The sequence below is a fragment of the Oryctolagus cuniculus genome, chromosome 1 (assembly GCF_051225735.1).
Source record: "Oryctolagus cuniculus isolate XC-2025 breed Fujian yellow rabbit chromosome 1, ASM5122573v1, whole genome shotgun sequence".
NCBI lineage: Eukaryota > Metazoa > Chordata > Mammalia > Lagomorpha > Leporidae > Oryctolagus > Oryctolagus cuniculus.
The window spans coordinates 226,035,955-226,054,235 of record NC_142867.1 but is presented as its reverse complement, the minus strand read 5'-3'; the positions used below and the strand labels follow the sequence as shown (position 1 = coordinate 226,054,235).

At 63.5% G+C, this 18,281-nt stretch overlaps 1 protein-coding gene across 18 annotated transcripts in view; it reads right to left on the bottom strand.

The window, feature by feature from the left end:
- Positions 1–18,281, bottom strand: part of DAB2IP (DAB2 interacting protein) — a 170,538-nt gene that overhangs the window by 8,388 nt on the left and 143,869 nt on the right. For 15 of the 18 annotated variants that reach the window (XM_089301863.1, XM_089301870.1, XM_089301874.1 and 12 more), the window contains 9 exons: positions 14,294–14,447; positions 12,271–12,369; positions 10,910–11,464; positions 8,534–8,678; positions 8,300–8,444; positions 5,952–6,188; positions 3,702–3,903; positions 1,927–2,105; positions 23–911 (listed from right to left, as the gene is read on the bottom strand). In XM_089301863.1, coding sequence (XP_089157989.1) covers positions 23–911; positions 1,927–2,105; positions 3,702–3,903; positions 5,952–6,188; positions 8,300–8,444; positions 8,534–8,678; positions 10,910–11,464; positions 12,271–12,369; positions 14,294–14,447 — 2,605 coding nt within the window. The remainder of the gene's footprint in view (positions 1–22; positions 912–1,926; positions 2,106–3,701; positions 3,904–5,951; positions 6,189–8,299; positions 8,445–8,533; positions 8,679–10,909; positions 11,465–12,270; positions 12,370–14,293; positions 14,448–18,281) is intronic. The other 3 variants (XM_089301869.1, XM_070056302.2, XM_070056311.2) reach the window with 1 other exon arrangement.

Below are 18,281 nucleotides of genomic sequence, written 5' to 3'. Positions count from 1 at the left end.
CGCCCTCGGCCCCAGCACTGACCTGCTTGTGCGCCGCCCGCGGCTTCAGCTCCGGACTGTCCCCCTTGGAGGAGGAGGACTGCTGCCGCAGCCGGGCGCCTGAGCCGGGCCAGTCCGGCGAGGCCGACGCCAGACTCCCGCTGGAGGGTCGCGGGTACTGCAGGGTGCTCAGCAGCGTGGGGGGCGTCCGGCCCCGGGGGGCAGGCGGGGGCGGCGGGGGCGGGGGCGGCGGCTGGTCGATCCTGCGCTGGGGGCCGGCGCTGTTCTGCCGCGGCACCGTGGGCTGCCCGCCCTTCTCAGTCAGCGACATCTGCCGCCGCGCCAGCTCGCCGGGCCGCCGCGCCAGCTCCTCCGCAGCGGCACTGAAGCTCCCCAGCTTGGCTGCGGCCGCCAGCTCCTCGCTGTTGCTGTGGGAACTCAGGGAGCTGTGGCCCTCAGAGCCCGAGTCGCCAAGGCCACGGGGTGACAGCGGCAGGCCGGCCGCCATCTGGTACACGGGGTTCTGGAAGGAGAGTGGTGCCAACAGCTGGGGCCGGCCGGGCGCGCCCTCGGAGGTGCCTGGTGTGGTCGGCGTCTGGCCTGCCCGCCGCACCGTGGCCAGCCCGGCCAGGCTCACAGGGGCCGCTCGGGCCGGCCACCCAGCCACCAGCTGAGTCGCAGGTGCCTGCCCGTCGGCAGGAAGGACGTCAGGGCCCGCCGGAGAGCCCGCCTCCCCGTCCAGCGTGCGGGCATCCTGGAGGTCCACCATGGACAGGCTCTTGCCGCCATTGGCCATCTGGAGATCCGGCTCGTTGGCTTCCGAGTAGCTCGAGCTGCGGGCAGGTGAGGGCTGGACCCCGGAGGACCTTGTGACAAAAAACAAGTCCTTGTTTTCGGGGGTTGGAGACGGTAACCGGGTGAAATCTATCAGACTGCAGGGAGACAAGCACACACAGGGAAAGAGGGGAAAAGAAGAACCGTGAGTGCAGCCACGGCCAGTACAGACCGCAGCACCCCCCACCTGCCGGGGCCTGGCAGCCCCAGCCCGGCCTCGGGCGGGGGACACAAGGGGCAGAGACCCGGGGACCAGTGGCCAGGACGGCTGCTCCTGCACACAGCCCCTGCTCCAGGCTGGGCCGCCTGGCAGGCTCAGCTCCAGCCTGGGGCCACGGGTGCTGGGCCTGGCGTGTTCTGGAGAGCCCCTCAGCCCGGTGCTGCCAGGCACAGAGAACTCCCACTGCACAGTCACTGGTGCTCCCTCTGCCTCTTCCCTCTGGTTCCTACTCAGACCGAAAGCCGCATGGGGCCTGGCAAAGCTTCCCCTTGCCCAGCCTCCTGCTGCCACTCCCTTGTTTGACTGGCAGGCGGGGGCTGGCATTCCTGGCAAAAACAAGGCATCAGAGGCAGCTCTGTCAAGGGCATGACTCAGGTGGGCAGGTCTGAACCTGCGCAACAGGCCCCACCACACCCCCAGCCGCCTCCTCGGCACCTCCAGGGAGGCCAGCTCCTTGAGGGAAGCACCACGGAGGTGGGGGCCGGGTGGGCTTTGCAGGAAAGAATATGGCGGTGAAAGGGCTCTGCACAGGCAGGGAGGAGGCAGCAAGGACCCCGGGGGGCTGGAAATGGGTATAAAATGGGGAGCCAAAGTCGGCTCAGCTTTGGCAGGAGGACACTGAGGCTGAGACAGGACAGCCTCAGCCACTCAGGCTCACAGCATTCGTGGGCCAAAAAGGGCTGGACAAGGGCAGTGGACGCAGCAGGGAGAACCCAAGACCAGCCACAGGCCTGAGATGTGCCCCGGCAGGCCGAGGTCAGGTCTTGGCACTCAGCCACACCCGGCTGCCTCTCACTGTGACTCGGCTCCCTCTTCCCTAGCTGAGGCCACCGTGGGCTGTGCTGGGCCTGCAGGCACGGCCCAGTGCTCCCGACACGCCCTGCGGCTCTTACCCAGAGAGATCGCTCTCCATCACCATCTTCTGCAGCCCAGCTGAGATGCTGCTGCCGCCAGAGCCTGGCGTGGAAGCCAGGTCGTTGGTCCCCACGAGCTGCCCACTGCCTGGGGTGCTCAGTGCTGTGTGGACGTCCCTCAGGATGCGAGGTAGGGGGCCCAGTTTGGCCACAATGCCCTGCAGAGACACAGCAAGAGGGAGGTGTGAGCTGCTGTGGCCGACTCATTTGCAAACCACCGAGGAGCCTGTCAAACGCAGATCCCCGGACCCGGCCCTCGGAGGCAGCGAGTCCAGGAGGCAAGGCCCACAGGGAGAGATGCTGACCTAGCCCAAGCCCCTCTACCCTAGTGCCCTCGCAGAAAGGAAAAGTCCATGTGGAATCCCAGTTCCACCCGTGCTGACACTTCTCCTTCCAGGAGGCTTCTATGACAGCCTCGTCCCCTACCACCTACCTAACAAGGTGGGCTGGGCCTGGTTCTCTTCGACACCTGAGCCCCAGTGGAGATGGTCCAGGCATAGGGCAGGCACCAGAGGGTGCCAGTTGGACAGGGGCAGTGCCTGGGCCCATGTGAACCCCGCTGTCACCACTTAGACAAGCTGCTGGGAATTCCAGGCGTGGGACTCAGGACGGGCGCGCTGCTGCCCCTGCGCACGCGCAGGCTTCCACGGGGGCCTCTGTGCGACAGCTCAGCCTAGCAGCCAGATCTCAGAGCCCTGCCGATGCTGGCTGCCCACGTGCGGCAGTGCTCATCGCCCTCGCGCTCCCCACCTGCCCGCACAGATCCCGGGAGTGGCGGCAGCGCCAGTGAGCGGTACTGCCTGCAGTCGGGGGCTCGCGGGGGCTCCTTTGCGTTCCCACTGCTGTGTCTCTCAGCCAAAGGCAAGGGGGCCTAAATGAGCAAAAATGCCTGCCATGGACTGAACAGCATGTGTTGTCGGTGGAAAGCCGGGATGAACCTCAGTATCCACGGTGAGATAAACCACGGCAGGCAGTGGCTGTTCAGTGCCCACGGTGTGGTGTGCGTGGGCACATGGCCACAAGGGGGTCACCCATAACAGTGCACACGGGAAGTTCTCACTTAGAACAAAAGAGGACAGCAACTCTGCACGCACACACACAGTGAGTCCAGAGGCTGCACACCACAGCACTCTGCGTGGCCATCCCCAGGGGCCAGGGCCGGGAGGCCTCCCTGCTCCCCTCCAGCAGGAATTCCCTTTGTAAGGATGAGGGCCCTGGGGCTCTGGGAAGCAACAGGGCCCCGGCAAGTGGTTCCTGGCAGGCACAGTCCTAAACGCCCAGAACTCGCTCACTGCAAGAGCCGGGATCGCCAGGGATCGGCGGAAGCCACTTCAGGTGGCTGCAGTGCTGTCAGACAAATCTAGGGAATGACCCTGTCCAGTGATGGCTGAGGACAGTTCTATCCGGGTCTGCAACGGCCTGTCTGACCTGTGAGGTACGGGGTCTTTACAGTGGCTCTCTGTCATATGAGCGGCTTCAACGTCCAGGGCAAGTCTGATCACGCCTCTCACAAGCATGCAGGCAGGGAGCGCACCTTCATGAGTGGAGCGCCCCCAGTCAAGCCTGTGTGCAGTAGGCCCAGGCCCAGGCCCAGCCCCCACAGTCGGGCGGCCCTGGAAGGCAAGGTAAACAAACATGGGAGCCGACAGAGCCCCAGGGCGTCCCAGCTGGGCCTGATCATGCCACACAGGCACACCTGTGCCCTCCTGGTCACTCTGGGGGGAGCCCTGCCTCTGCCCTGCGCCGACAGGCACCTGCTCCAGCTGGCTGACGGCCTCCCAGAGCAGTGAGTGCAGACTGGAGAGCTCGCGGCCCAGGTCGATGTAGCCCTCGAAGCCGGCGGTGTTGGAGATGGTCTCGGGGTTGGAGATCTCCAAGAGGAAGCGCTGCATGTTGGTCCACTCGTGCTCCAGGAACTGGTTCATGAAGGACATGTACTCCTCCTTGCTGCCGAACCTGGAACGAGGGCCCTGAGGGGTGAGGCCCCTGCTCGGAGATGCGCTCCCGCTCAGCTCCCACCCCAGGGCCCCCCTTCCTCCTGGTCAAGTCCAGGGACCTTTCCCCAGGTCTTTCATCTCAGGGCCTGGGAGGTCCCACGTCTCCCCACACACTGCCCATCAGTCTCCTTCCTCGTTTCTCCAACTTCAACGCCCTGGTGGGCAGAGGATCCTCAGATCCCCGCTTGACCAGGTCTCTGCTGAGCTTTCAGATGTGTGTGTCCACAGGCGTCTTCCCTGGGAGTCCTGGCTCAGGCTGACCAAGCCTCAGAGTCATCACTGTCTCCCAAACCCACGCAGTGCTCCTGGGATCCCGATCCTGGCAGACACCCCACCATCCAGTCAGGTTCTCGAGCCGAAACTCTGGTGGTTGTCGACCGCTTCCTCTCTTCACCCATAAACAGCAAAGCCTGCTGGCTTTCTCTTCCAACCGCTGCCCCTGCGCCAGCCCCTCACTGCCACTTCTGCCAGGTATGCCGTGTCCTCCTCCCGGGTATGCCAGCAAGGTGATCTCTCCAGGATCCAGAACAGATGGGGTCATTCTGTCCCTTATTTAAAACTTTTTTTTTTTTAAAGATTTATTTGAAAGGCAGAGTTAAAGAGACAGAGGGAGAGACAAATAGAGAGAGGTCTTCCATCCGCTGGTTCACTCCCCAAACGGCTGCAATGACCAGGGCTGAGCCAGGCTGACGCCAGGAGCTTCCTCCCAGTCTCCTACGTGGGTGCAGGGGCCCAAGCACTTGAGCCGTTTCCGCTCTTTCCCAGGCACATCAGTAGTGAGCTGGATCGGAAGTGGAGTATCCAGGACCCGAACCAACGCCCACGTGGGATGCTGGCTTAGCATGCAGCAGCTTTACCCGCTGGAGCCACAACGCTGGCCCCTATTTAACTTGATGGGGCCAGTGTTGTAGTGCAAGTGGTTAAGCCACTTGTGATGTCAGCATCCCATATCAGAGCGCCAGTTTGAGTCCCGGCTACTCCACTTCCTACCCAACTCCCTGCTATTGCGCTTGGGAAGGCAGCAGAAGATGGCCCAAGCACTTGGGCCTCTGTCCCCTACGTGGGAGAGCCAGGTGAAGTTCCCGACTCCTGGCTTCAGCCTGACCCAGGCCCAGCTGTTGCGGCCATTTGGGTTTGAACCACAGGCTGGAAGATCTCTCTCTCCCTCTCTCTGCCTCTCCAACAGCAAACCCCTGGTGGCTCCCACTGCCCCCTCTGGCCTTCAGGTCCCGACTGTCCTCCTGGTCTCACCTCCCACACTGCCTGGTACTCGGAGCACCAGGAATCTAACAGACCGTGGCCAGCTCCTGCTCCCACTGCCCTTCCTTGAGCCAGATGAATGCCCTTGACACAAAGCTGGGGACCTCATCACCCAAGAGGCCACCCATCTCCCCTCCCCAGAACTTGGGGCCCTCCTGAGAGATGAGGATTTGATCTCTGGTACTGCCCTGGGCTTACTCAACAGGTCTCCCCAGCTAACATGCTGAGCTCGCGAGGCTGGGCCCATGGCTGACACACCAAGCCCAGCACAGACAGCCCCAACCATGCTTTCTGAATGGATGACAATAAGACGACTCGGTCCTTCCACTTCTACCTGCTTCTCTAAGGACGCAGCTGAAGATGCCAGATCAAAGACATCCTGACAGCATTAAACCAGGACGGTGTGAAGCAGCCCCCTTGCCTAACCACGGGGACCACGTAAAGGGAATGCAGTCATGACTATCAGGCATTCACTGCAAAATGGGGCTCATGAATGTTCAGGCGAACGGGAGGAATGTGGGGTTAATTCATAAAAGCAGAAGGAAAAAACAGCTGGTCTTCTCACCTTTGAAATTTAAGGAGATGTGGCAATATGGCAGGCATTTCTAACGGGGGTGGGCTGGGGTGGGGGATGGGGTGCAGAAGGCTTTGTTTCAACAAAAGGAGGAGAGGAAGAGAAAAGGCGGAAGCACCGCAGGGCCCTGCGGACTCCAGCCCTGCTCGGCCTGCAGTGGCTGAGGCACTCACTTGGCGAAGTTGGCCAGGTTCTGGGTGACCTTGGCAATAAGGGTGAGGGTGCGGGCGGTGCGGTCATCGGGGTACTCCTGCAGCAGGTTGAAGAGCGAGGGGGACATGATGGCAGGGCAGAGGAAGCGCAGGAAGAGGGAGGCACTGATGAGCCGCTCGCTGATGTCCGGCCGGCCGCGACTGCTGCACTCCTGCCGCCACGAGGCAAACACCTCTTTCAATTCCCGTGGGAAGACGCTGTGTCAGGACAGATAGGGTGGGTCCGGCGGTCAGGCAGGGGCCCGGGACAGGAGCAGACAGAGCAGGGGCCTGGGTCTGGGTCAGAGGAGCTCCACACAACCTCGGCTTCACCCCGACAGCTCTGTGAGGTCAAGGTCGGCCCTGCCACCTGGGCACAGGTGCCCGTTCCTCTGCCAGCCAGCCCATCCATCCACCCACCCCATCCCACCCACCCATCTGGAGGGCTGCTGAGGTAGCTGAGGCAGTACAGGGTGGGCACAAGAAAGGGCTTGGGAAGCAGGAGGGGCAGGGAGACCCATGCCCCTGTCACTGCAGTGGGCTCTCAGGGAAGGGGCCCAGTGGGATGGCAGGGGAGGCACGGGGAGCTGAGTCCGTCTTCACCAGAGCCAGCCACAGGCCAGTGCTGAACTGCCTCGCCTGCTACCGCCCTGGCCCTTCCCACCTGGCCCGGGTTGGACTCTTTTAACACAAACATCTAGAGGGCAGTGAGGCAAAGGCAGCAGGCGCCGTCCCGCGGGCTCCCCTCACTGGTTTCCGACACTCACTCCCTTCGCCTGAATAACACCACAGGAATCTAGGGTTTTCTGCAGAGCTCATAACGACAAGGAAGAGTGGCGCCACGGGGTGAGAATACAGCCCTCCAACCCTGGATGGAGAAGGAAACGCAGGCAGTGACTCCCTCTGGGTGACACAGTGGGCGGAGCCGGCTCCACCAGGCATCCAGCCGGCCACCTTCAGTCCCACCTGGCCAACCTTTAAGCGGTCTTCCAGCTTTTCACCTCCTATCTGTAGCAGGCCAGACCCTAGTGCCCCCAGAGCCTCAGTCTGTGACTAGCTCTGCCCCACATTCAGGGTGATCTGACCGAGACCCCGTCTGCTGCAGGCTTCAGTTTCCTCTTCCTTTAAACTGGGAGCACGGCGTGTCCTGCCAAGCTCACGGAGAGGGCCCTGAGAGGGCTGACTAACCTGCAGCGACCCCAGCAAGCCCAGCACCAGCTCGGCCGGCTCTCTGGCAGCGAGTGCCGGCTGAATCCACGCGAGCCACCGAGGGTGAGTGACCTGCAGCCCTGGCTCTGTGGTGCCTGGCACAGCACTCGGCAGGGGGCAGGCCCTGCGAGGTGACTGCTGTGGATGGCCCTGTCCAGAACAGAGGGGCCTCTGACCAATGCCAAAGAGAGGAAATGGAAAATCCTTGTCCACAGGTAGGTCTTCCTGTTTCCCACACCCAGCCCATCTCTGGAACAGGAGGGCAGAGGGTGAAGGCACAGCACGACTGGGGGTTGGAAGTGCGTTCCCGGAGAGCTCAAGGCTCCCTGGCTGCCCCTGTCTTGGGCCCAGGACCACGGAAAGCTGCACCTTTCTGGACCAGCCCAAGATGCCCCACTGGTCCCAGTAAGCTGTTACCCTCCCGGCCCTGGCTGTCCCCGCTGCCTCCACGTGCCTGGCCCAGAGCTGGTACCCTGCAGGGGCAGATTCAGACACAGATGTGATCCCACTCTGATGGGATCAGGCAGGGACAGAGGGCTCCAGGAGGGGTGAGCAACCCCACCTGGGGACATGAAAGAGGGCCACAGACCTGAGCAGGGCTAAGGGCTTGGGGCAAGAAGTGTAGAAGTGTGTAGGTCGGGAGGCCTGTGCCGTCACAAACCCAGTCCTTTCCTCCCTGTGTTCCCCGCTCGCAGGAAGAGGCCCAGTCACATGTGTCCCTGCTGGGCCCTGTTACAGGACTGTGATGTGAGTGCTGTAACTCCCAGGGACAGGTGAGGAGGAGTCTCAGGTTCAGCCACCCACCTGCCCCAAGGGGTGGCCTTGTCCATGTCGCGCTGTGTGGCGGCTCAAGCATCTACAACGGCATCCGCACGTGCAGGGTCCCTGCTAACCAACACGCAGACTGACAGCCCTGGCCAGCTACTTCCTACAGTAACCCTGCAACAACCAGGTGCTGCGGGCATTCTGGAACACTGCTCTGTGCCCGACAGCCCCGAGAGGACTGGGACAGGGGCCTGACAACCCAGTTACTCAGGGGGCTCAGCCGTTGATGAAGTCGGACCCCCACAGCCCGCTCTCTGTGGGTTCCCTGACACTGGGGTGCAGGGGCCAGCACTCACCAGTAGGAGTTGATGATCTTGCAGAAGGCCAGCTCACAGCACATCTTGAGGTTGCCCTGGTGCTCAGGCAGGTCGGCGGCAGAACACTTGCTCGGGTCCACTTCACAGTTCTCATCCGACTCGTACAGCGCTTTGATGAACTCACCTGGGGCCGAGCGGGCAGGGAGGGGGCGGTGAGGGCTGGATGGGCACAGCCCCACCCTCTGCCCAGTTGCCGGCCCATGTCCCCTGTACCTAGGGCATCCTGCAGGTACTTCTGGCCCACGAGCTTGAGGTACTCTTCGATGGCCTTGGTGGCTAGTGTGTTCTCCCGGAAGATGAGGTGCTCGTTGTCCCCACAGCGGTCCACCTCTGACATCATCAGGTCTGTCAGAAAGTCCTGGGAGGCAGGAAGTAAGCAGCGCAGCGCCTGAGCCAGCCTGGCAGGCAGGACCCGGGAATTCCAAACCCGGCCAGAGGAGGCGCCCCTACTTTTCAAGGCTGCCAGCGTCCAGAGAGGTAGAATGCCCACCCTGGGGGCTGCTAGGGAGAGCGAGCCGGGAGGGAAGCCTGGGGAGGGGCCTTCAGCTGGTGACATCCGAGCTGGGCTCAGGACTGGAGAGGCAGGCCTGGATAACAGCACGCCCCCCACAGTCAAGACCCTCCCACCATCACAGCCAGACCAACTGGACTCCACCTCTGCTGAGCCCTGACCAGGCCTGGCTGGGTGACCAGACCGTGCCCCTCCCCGACATCAGTGCCAAAGAGGATGAGCGGGGCTGCCAGGAGCCGCCCGTGCCCCTGGGGGCGCCCACACTGGACACAGCTGCGCTCCAGACCCTCCCGTGACGGAGCACATTTCGTCCTGCTGCTCCAGCATGGCCCCTGCTCAGCCCGAGGCCTCCCCGGTGCAAGGAAAAACCTTCCTGAGAGGCGGGCCCCCTAAAGGAGGGCAGGGGCCAGCATGGACCAGTAAGAGTTGAAAGGGGGAGGGTGAAAGTTGAGAGGGGAGAGCAAGGCACAGAACAGGGCCACACGGCTCCCTGGGGCAAGGTTGGGCCCAAGTCTTGCTTCCCAGGCCCTGTCACTCCTGGATACCGGGGGGGGGGGGGTGCAGGGGGAGTCTAGGACCTGACTCTGAAAAGCCGCAGCCTAGGCAAGCGGAGCCTGGGACAGGACAGGCTGTCCGCTCACCGCCGCTCCAGCTGCCTCGTGGGGCTTCCAGCCTCTTGCAAGGGTTCCCAAGTGTTCCAGAGACAGGGACTCAGGTGCACAGCACCCAGTGGCATGGGTGTCCACCTTCTGCTCCCCTCCCCTTCAGAGGCCAAGAGAGCTCAGGCAGCCTCTTGCCTCAGACAACTTCAGATCTGAACCTGCTTCCTGAGCCTTCCTGGCCCTGAAGACCAGGCACTGGAAGATCAGACCCGGCAGCAGAACAAATCAGCGCCTCTGTTGCCTCTTGCGCCTCCTCTGGGAGCCACAGGCTTCCTCAATCCACTGCATTTCCTAGAACCCATGCACCACTGCCCAGTGAAGGACAGGGTACGCAGAGCTGGCCTAACTACAGCCTTGGCGGTCAAGTGCAAAGGCTGGGGGGCGGGGAGATGGTCCACCAGAAAGCAGTACCCTTGCCCGCTCCCATGGAGCCATGGGGGCAAGTTCCTCTCCCAGTCCTGCACCTGTCTCACACCACATCTGGCAGGTGGGGGTGCCACTGAGGGCCTGTAGAAGGCCAAGGAACTTCCAGCCATGGCTTCTCCATCAGGACCTCAAAGGACTCACTTGCCCCTGGGCTACCCTGGGGTCCTCAAGCCAAGTTCCCAACCTGTGCCTGACCAGCCCTTGGCTAAGAGCTCAGGACCCGGACCCAGGGCAGTGCCCTTCCCCAACACGTATGTCACTCTTAAACCACACCACCGACCAGAGAGCTGAGGCCCAGCTCCTTAGCTCAACTCAGGAGGCCTTATCCACCTCACAGAGGCCTCAGGTCCAGCCCCCTTCCTCCGCCCACTTCCTCCCAAGGCCAAGGCACTGTGAAGAAGGGAGGTCCACCTGGGAGGCCTTCAGGAGCCACGTTCCAATGAGCTGGGCAGGTGGGAGACGGCACATCTAGGGCTCCCCAGGCCAGGAGTGGAAGGGAAGAGGAGGTAGGCGGGGGTGGAGAGACAGGAGGACCTGCCAGAGTGGCTGTCAGACTGTCTTCATGTTCCTGTGGGCCTCGGGCTGGCTGCCTACCTAGGTGAGTGTGGGGAGACTGTCAGCTGGTGCCCCACCTGCTGGGAATGTCTGCCAGACTGGGTGTGTGTTGGGGTGGGGTGGGGGGGGTGGAGCTGGTCACGAGGCCAGTGGGTTGTGGGGCCAGGGTGTGCTGGGGGAGCCCAGTTGCACCCCCTGCACCCCCTTGGGCCGAGAGGGAGGCAGCTGAAGGCTCTACTCATGCCTCAGGAGTCAGACCCATTCGTGCTGGGAGACAAAGCCTGCCCAGTGGTAGAACTCTCAGGATCAGGGAGCCCACCCAGCCGTGACTGGTGCCACCAAGGCCTCCATGAACGCTGGCTGGACGGACCCGGAGACGGGCAGGTGACCCCGCGCTTGCAGAAGCCCTCCCTGGGAGCCAGGGCCTGCACGCACCTTCACCTTGCCCGTGCTCTGCAGGATGTGCACCAGGGCGGACGCCATCTCTTCCTTGGTCTTGGCGCTGAGGATGGGCTCCAGGGCGGCGCACAGCCCCAGGTAGTGGTTGGTGATGTGCTCGGCAAACTCCTTGTACATCTCCATGGGCAGGATGGTGATGGTCTGGTAGCGGGCCTTGATGCGGATCATGGGCCCGGGGCCCTTGCCGCCTTTGGGGTTGGGCGTCACCACCGGGTACCACTTCTCCACGAACTGCCGCCCGGCCACCGAGGCAGCGGGCAGGCTCACCAGGCCCAGGTAGCTGTTGCGTTCCTTCTTCTTCTTCTTGTCAGTCTCCCGGTACAGGTGGACGGTGACCGTGCGCAGGGGCGGCAGGTTGTGGAACTCGAAGTGCTCTCCCCAGAAGACGTTGTCCGTCTTGAGCTTGCCCGTCGTCCGGGCGTACAGCACGTCGTCCAGGCACAGCTCGCACAGGTACTTCTTCTTGGCTGGCAGGTCCTTGGCCTCGATCACCCACAGCTTGAGCACATGCTCCACGCGCCGGCTGTTGTCCTGCGCGTGCACAAGGGCCCGGGCATCAGACATGGGAAGTCTTCAAATCAGGTGGGGGGAGGGGTGGGCCAGGCCCTGGGAGGGGGAGGGGTAAGGCAGGAGGCGACGGACACAGGCTGGGTCTCTAGTCTAGTCTGCCTCCCGTGTGCGCTGACCTGGGGTAGGTCACTTAACCGGAGCCTCAGTTTGCATTTCTACCAAATGAGAGTAAAAACGCCGCCCTACGGAGTGAGAGACTGAGTACGGAGGCCAGCACGCTGCCTGGCCCATCTCAGGTTACGAGGCCACGACTACCTCCTTACTTGGCTGGGCTGTAAAGTCACTTAAGAAGTGACCATTGCTAAGGTCCCTTCCTCAGTGATGTCACAGTGACCAGGACTTGGCCCAGGCCCTCAAGCCAGCTGGGGAAACGGATATAGATGCAAGGGTGGCCTCTGGGGTCCCACAACCTGACACGAGAGCCCAGGGTCCCCCTCTGTGGGAATACAGACAGGTGCACCAACCCAGACCAGGGTGCTTGTCCTGAGGAGATGCAGATGTCTCAGGCAGGATGAGATGGCCCAGCAGCTAGGGACAAGTGGGCACAGGGCTCCAGGCAGAAGGCTGCAGGGCCAGCTCCTCCTCCACGTGTAGCTTCAAGAACACAAGCCCAGAGCCTGGCCCAGCCTGGCCGAGTCAATCTCCTCGTTCAGGGCGCAAGAACATTGCCCACGCAGGCTGCTCCCATGCCAGTCCTCGCCCTGCTGCTGCCTCGTGTCTGTCTGACCTCCATCCCCCGTGCTTTGGCAAGAGAGGCACAGAACTACCTTGTTGGGGTGCACCGCTCGCCGCAGGTTCTCCATCCACTTATCCCGCTCGGCTGCTGACCGGCAGGAAAAGCACTTGCTTCCCGATGACGTGGTCACCTGTGGGGACAGGCAGGACGGCGTTACAGGGGGAGGGACCACGCAAGGCTGAGTGGCGACAGAAGACCTCCGGGGACTGTGGTCTCCACTGTGGCCTCAGGTAGGAGGCAGGACAAGGCCCTTGTTACCCCACAAGGTCACGTCCTGTAGGCAGTACACTGAGACCCAGGACCCGGAGCAAGCCAGCAGCAGGACGGCGGCCCCACCTGCAGCGTCAGGCTCCTGCTCCAGGCTCCTCAACCTTGCCTCGGCGTCCTTTGGTCCAAACAGGAGAGCAGTTTCTGACCCCAACCTGCCTGTCCCTGAGACAGCAGCAGAGAAGGAACAGGGCCCCTGCCGGGTCACAGGGCAACGTGCAGCCCAAGGGGAGCTTCACTAAGGACACACGCACGGGGAGGTATGACAGGCACCTCAGCTGACCTTGTCGGAGGGTTCTCACTGGCCAAGCAACAGTGACGACGTTGGGACCTGAAGCCTAACGCAAAGCCGGCCTGCAGAGACGTCAACTGGGCTGTTCGGGTGCGCCGTGGGGTCACCCTGCCCTCCCTGCCTGCCTGACTCATCTCCCAGCCCCAGCTTGGACGTCTCTCCCAGGTGAGGGAGCCTGGCCCAGGCTGCTTCTGCAAGTCCCCACTGCCCCCGACACCAGGCCCAGGGCTCCCCTGGGGAAACCAGACTCCTTCCGCTGCACCTGCACACCCACAGCACCCCTGCTGTGAACAGGCGGACAGGCGTGTCTCAGGCCGGCCCCAGCAAGGAGGTAAGAGCCCGGATCAAGCCTGGCTTGGCCAGGAAGCCTGAACCAGAAAGGTCCGCCAGCGGGCACGGGTGTGGGATGGATGCCACCAGGCCAGGGGTGCCAGGAGGCTGATACGCTAGTCCCCAGAGGCTGCTCCTCTTTCTACCAGAGGTCCCCAAACTGTCAGGGGGGGTCGTCCCAGAAACAGGAAGACGATGCGAGGGACTGGAGAAGCAAGCAGAGGCTCCCAGGAACGCTGCTGGGCTTCGGCCTTGCTGGGTGACATCTGACAGCTTCTTGCCCTGCTGGGCCTGGTTCGCTACCTCCCGGGACAGACCGCACGGCAATCCCCGGGTAACACCCTGCCCTGGCTGCGTCAGAGAACAGGAGGAGCCCCCACTCTCCCGCACTGATTTGCGAGCGGAGGCAAGCAGGGTCTAAGACACAGGCTCTGGGGCTAAGCAGCTCCACACAGGCTTTCTTCATTCACGCTCACCCACTGGAGCCAGCAGCTCCACGGGCCAGCATGGAGAACAGCTGCTGGTCCATTTCCACACATCCCGGCCTCCCCAGCCCCAGCTCCCGCTGCACTGGGAACCCCAGCCACTGTCCCCCAGAGCGGGGGTGGGGGGGAGGGGGCGGCAGCATTGCAGCCACCCTGTGGGGAGACCCCACCTCGCAACCACCCTGTGGGGAGACCCCACCTCGCAACCACCCTGTGGGGAGACCCCACCTCACAGCCACCCTGTGCGGGGGACCCCACCTCGCAGCCACCCTGTGCGGGGGACCCCACCTCGCAGCCACCCTGTGCGGGAGACCCCACCTCACAGCCACCCTGTGGGGGCACCCACCTCACAGCCACCCCGTGGGGGGACCCCACCTCGCAGCCACCCCGTGGGGGGACCCACCTCGCAGCCATCCTGTGCGGGAGACCCCACCTCGCAGCCACCCTGTGGGGGGACCCACCTCGCAGCCACCCTGTGCGGGGGACCCACCTCGCAGCCACCCTGTGCGGGGGACCCACCTCGCAGCCACCCTGTGGGGGACCCACCTCGCAGCCACCCTGTGCGGGGCACCCACCTCGCAGCCACCCCGTGTGGGGCACCCACCTCGCAGCCACCCTGTGCGGGGCACCCACCTCGCAGCCACCCCGTGTGGGGCACCCACCCCGTGCGGGGCACCCACCTCGAAGCAGTAGTCCTGGCCCAGGATGCTGCTGTGCACCGGCTTGATGAGCACCTCCTCCTCCATGCTGAGGTCCAGCGCCTCCACCGCACTGCTGGGGCTGAGCAGGGACTCGTGGGAGCGGGACTCCTTCAGCCTGGGCATCAGATGGGACCTGGGGAGGTGGGCATTGGGAGGGTCAGGTGAGGACTGCCCCAGCCAGGGCCAAGCTCGCGCCACTCCCCAGCCCTACCCACCCCGTCCCTGTCCCCTCTCCCCTCCCCAGAGGCAGGGGCTCTCCCCTGAGTCTGTTCTCCCTTCCGTTTTAAGACAGATTGGGGCTGGGGAGGAAGCCACACCAAAGAGCTGGCTGGATGCAGAAAGCCTACAGGGCTCTGGCCCTTTCCCACTTCCTCTCCCTTTTGCCCCGGCCCTGTTCAAAACCAAAGCATTCACTGTGTCCTGGCACCTGTCCAGGGCACCACCGTCAACAGATTCCATCTCACACCCTGAGCCCTGCCCCACGCAAGGCAGGGGAGCCCTGGGGACCTCTTCCTGAACAGGACAGACAAGCTCAGAGCGGCGGGAAGGCTACACTCTGCACGGAACCTGAGATATGGAGCCGCCCTGGGGTCCTCGTGCAGGGGCTCAGGAGCCCAACACAGGCACAAGGAACAGCGGTAGCTGATGCCCCCTGGTACCCAAAGGGAGGCTGGGCCTGGACTGGTCCACTGCCCACTGTTCTGTGGCCCTGGGCAAGCCACTTCCCCTTCACACCTCGCCTTTCTCAGCGCATCGCATGGCACTTCTGACTGCACCTGCTGCATGGTTGGTAAAGTTCACACCCGAGAGTGGATGTCCTCTTGCAGGGCCATCTGCATGAGCAGGGCCTGAGGAGCCCTCCTGCAGCCGGAGCACTGGCTGCTGGTACCCACGGCCCGCACCCCTGCAGCTGGCAAGGAACCTGCCCCACACTGGGCCCATGCAGACCTCCTTCTCCAGATACTCTCTTCCTTTGGCTCCTGGCCTCCCATGAGCCAAGGGCTCCATGTGACATGAAGACCCCACCTTCATGTCTGCCCGAGACTCAGGCCCCAACCTCCAGAGACTCGCGGCCTGGCAAGGTCACCAGACCCAGCCTTGCAAGGCACACATCCTGTACACCCATTTCCATGACTGCCCGGGGGGAGGGGACTGAGGCCCTGACTCTGGAAGGGCCCTGCCCAGAAGGCCTCCCAGGCTGAAGGACACCCCCCACCCCCACACCTCCATGGCAATGCCCCTTTCCCCATGCCCCTCCCCCACCATGGGATCCGGGGTTTTGTGTTAGGCGCGGTGAAGGATCAGAGCTGGAAATTAAACCTTAGCCCTTGGACACTCACACAGTCCACCCTAGGAGACCCAGGCACCCTCCTCCCACTGGCTCTCTGGGCCCAGCACGAAGCTGGCCTCTGAAAGCTCTGAGAGAATGGACAGAACCAGAGGGAAGCTGGGGGACAGGCTGAGGCAGCTAGGAGCACCCCCAGGGAGCCCCCATGGAGCTCCCCAGCATGGCCCAGCCTGGGTGCTCCTGCTGCCCCACATCTCCCTGCCCCCACCACGTCCCAGTGCCCAGAGGAGCACGCCACACCGTTCCAGGTATGCAGACCCCCAATCCCTACTCAGACGGCCCCGCCTCCTCCCACCGCAGCACTGACCAATGCCACAGGCCAGTCTGCTTTCCCCTGGGCTGGGCCCGGGCAGCCTCCTCCCAGATGGGGCTCTGTACCTCACTGGAAAAGATGCCTGACCTCAGACGCCAGCCAGGCTGTCACCTGCCTGGCATGGGGTGGGACCCACTGCCCCTAGGCCTGAGGTCCTAGACCAAAATCACAGCCCATGGACTCCGATCAGGCTGCATTCCGGCCCAGCCTGGGAAACCCTGCCAGGTAGGGACGCTGAGAGCCAGGGTGGAAGGGGCAGGGACCCAGGAATAGGAAGGGAGGAGCCGGTGAGCTGAGGCGGCCTCCTGCCTCAGGCATCCTAGCACACTTGGCCTGGGGGGGAAGATGGGTGGGCATGGTGCAGACAAGCGGACCTGCCCAAGGGGCCTTGCTCCTGCAGCCCAACAAGCCCAGGCCAAACCCCCAAACCGCCCGAGCCTGGGGCCTGTGGCTGCAGATCCCTCCCCTTCCTTCCCCACCATCCTGTCCCACAAACACGCCCCAGCTGGCCCGGGTGCCGTGGGAAGGCTGCTGGTGGAACAGAGGGCCGTGGGAAGCTCAGGGCCCTTCAGGAGCCCTAGCTCGGCCTGGCCCAGCAGGCTGCAGCTGGGCAGCCTGGCGCTCCCACGCCCTCTCCACGGGCTGCTTCCAGCCCTGCAGGTCAAGCTCACTGGGAGGAAGAACCGGGCAGCTCCTGGATGGGGGAGGCAGGAGCCTCTGCTCTCTGAGGTGTGCATGCAACTCCTGTTCACCGGGGAGTCTCCTTGCCAGCTCTCTGCCTACCAGGCCCGGACACACAGCATCCTGCGTCCTCACCCCAGCTGGGTCCAGAGACTACGGTGACCCAGCTCAGAAGGGAAAATGGACCTTTGGTCGCTTCCTGGACCCTGCAGGACCACCGCATGGCCCAAAGTCCACCTCTCAAGGAAGCCCTGTCCCGTGTCCATAGCACCCCCGGCCGGTCTACGCCAAGGCAGGCATTCACCCTACCCCCCCCCCCCACTTCGGCTCAGGCCAGGGTGGTTGGGCTACTTCCTTTCCCATCTCCAGCCACTGCCTCACCAGGGACAGAGCCCGTCGGAGGGAGGAAGGGGAACAGACACCAAGGCTGCCCCAGCTCGGCACGGCCTCTACCTGAGAAGCTGGGGCCCAGGGGGGTGACAGCAGGTGCTCCACCTCGCCTTGCTCCCACTCCACTCTCAGGAGAGGTCCGCAGGTGGAGGTGGCCACCTCCACTCAGCGCAGTGTGGGCATCCACGTGGTCACTGGCACGCTGTCTTTCATTTCAGGGGGACACCAGCCTACCGGGGGTCTTCATGAGCCCACTCATTTTACAGCACGGCTACGTGGGCCCAGGGAAGAGTCAGTCTCTCCATCTGCCCGGGGACGTTGCTGAGATGGGGACACAGTGGGGCCCCATGAGCTGCCTTCTCTGCCATGGCATCTAGGGCTGACGCCATGGACATAGGACCTCTGCCCTCCCCAGCCCAGGGTTCAGAAGGGAGAGAGAAGGCGGCTCAGTGCACGGCCTCCCCCACGCCCAGCTCAGTCTTGACCTCCTGTGGCCTGTGGGATCCACAGCCTCGGTCAGCTCAGTGAGGCGGCACCAAGGAGGATAAAAGGCCCTCACCTGGGGGCGTCCTCCCCCGCACATGACCACACACCAGGCCTGGGCTCCCACTCCTTACACCCATGGGGCTGGGTCACATCTCCCCATCAGGTCCGGCTCTCCAGCCACACGCCTGTCCCCTCACCAAGGCAGAGCCAGTGCCCCTGGGTCGCCCGAACCATCACTCACACCACCCTACAGAATCTTTGCAAACCCAGGACACAGCTGAGTTCACTCCTGCGGTACAGGGGAGAAACTGAGGCCCTTTTACGCCTAGTGTCCCTGTCACACCGCAGCCTGAAGAGGCGGCGGGATTCTCGCCGCAGATGGACGTGCTGGTCACGAGCAGGTGCAGAAGCTGCCACGTTGAGACCTGGGCGGCAGCCTTTCCCAGACCTCTGAGCCGCGGTAGGGCAGGCAGGGCCTCAAGACCACGGATTCTGCTCTAACCTTGGCCCTTAGCACTTGGGACCAGCGCCTGATCCTGACGGCCTGCTGGGCTCCTCCAGCCCAGGGACGGTGAGCCTCTCGGGCAGGCCTCTGGACACACACTGTACCGTCTGTCCTAGTCCTTCCCAATCTCCAACACCCAGCATCAGTGTCTCTTCTTCCATGAAGCCTTCCTGGACTCCCTGAACAAACAGTGACATTCATCAGGCTGGGGTGGGAAGGTCTGTCACAGAGCTGTCTCCTGACC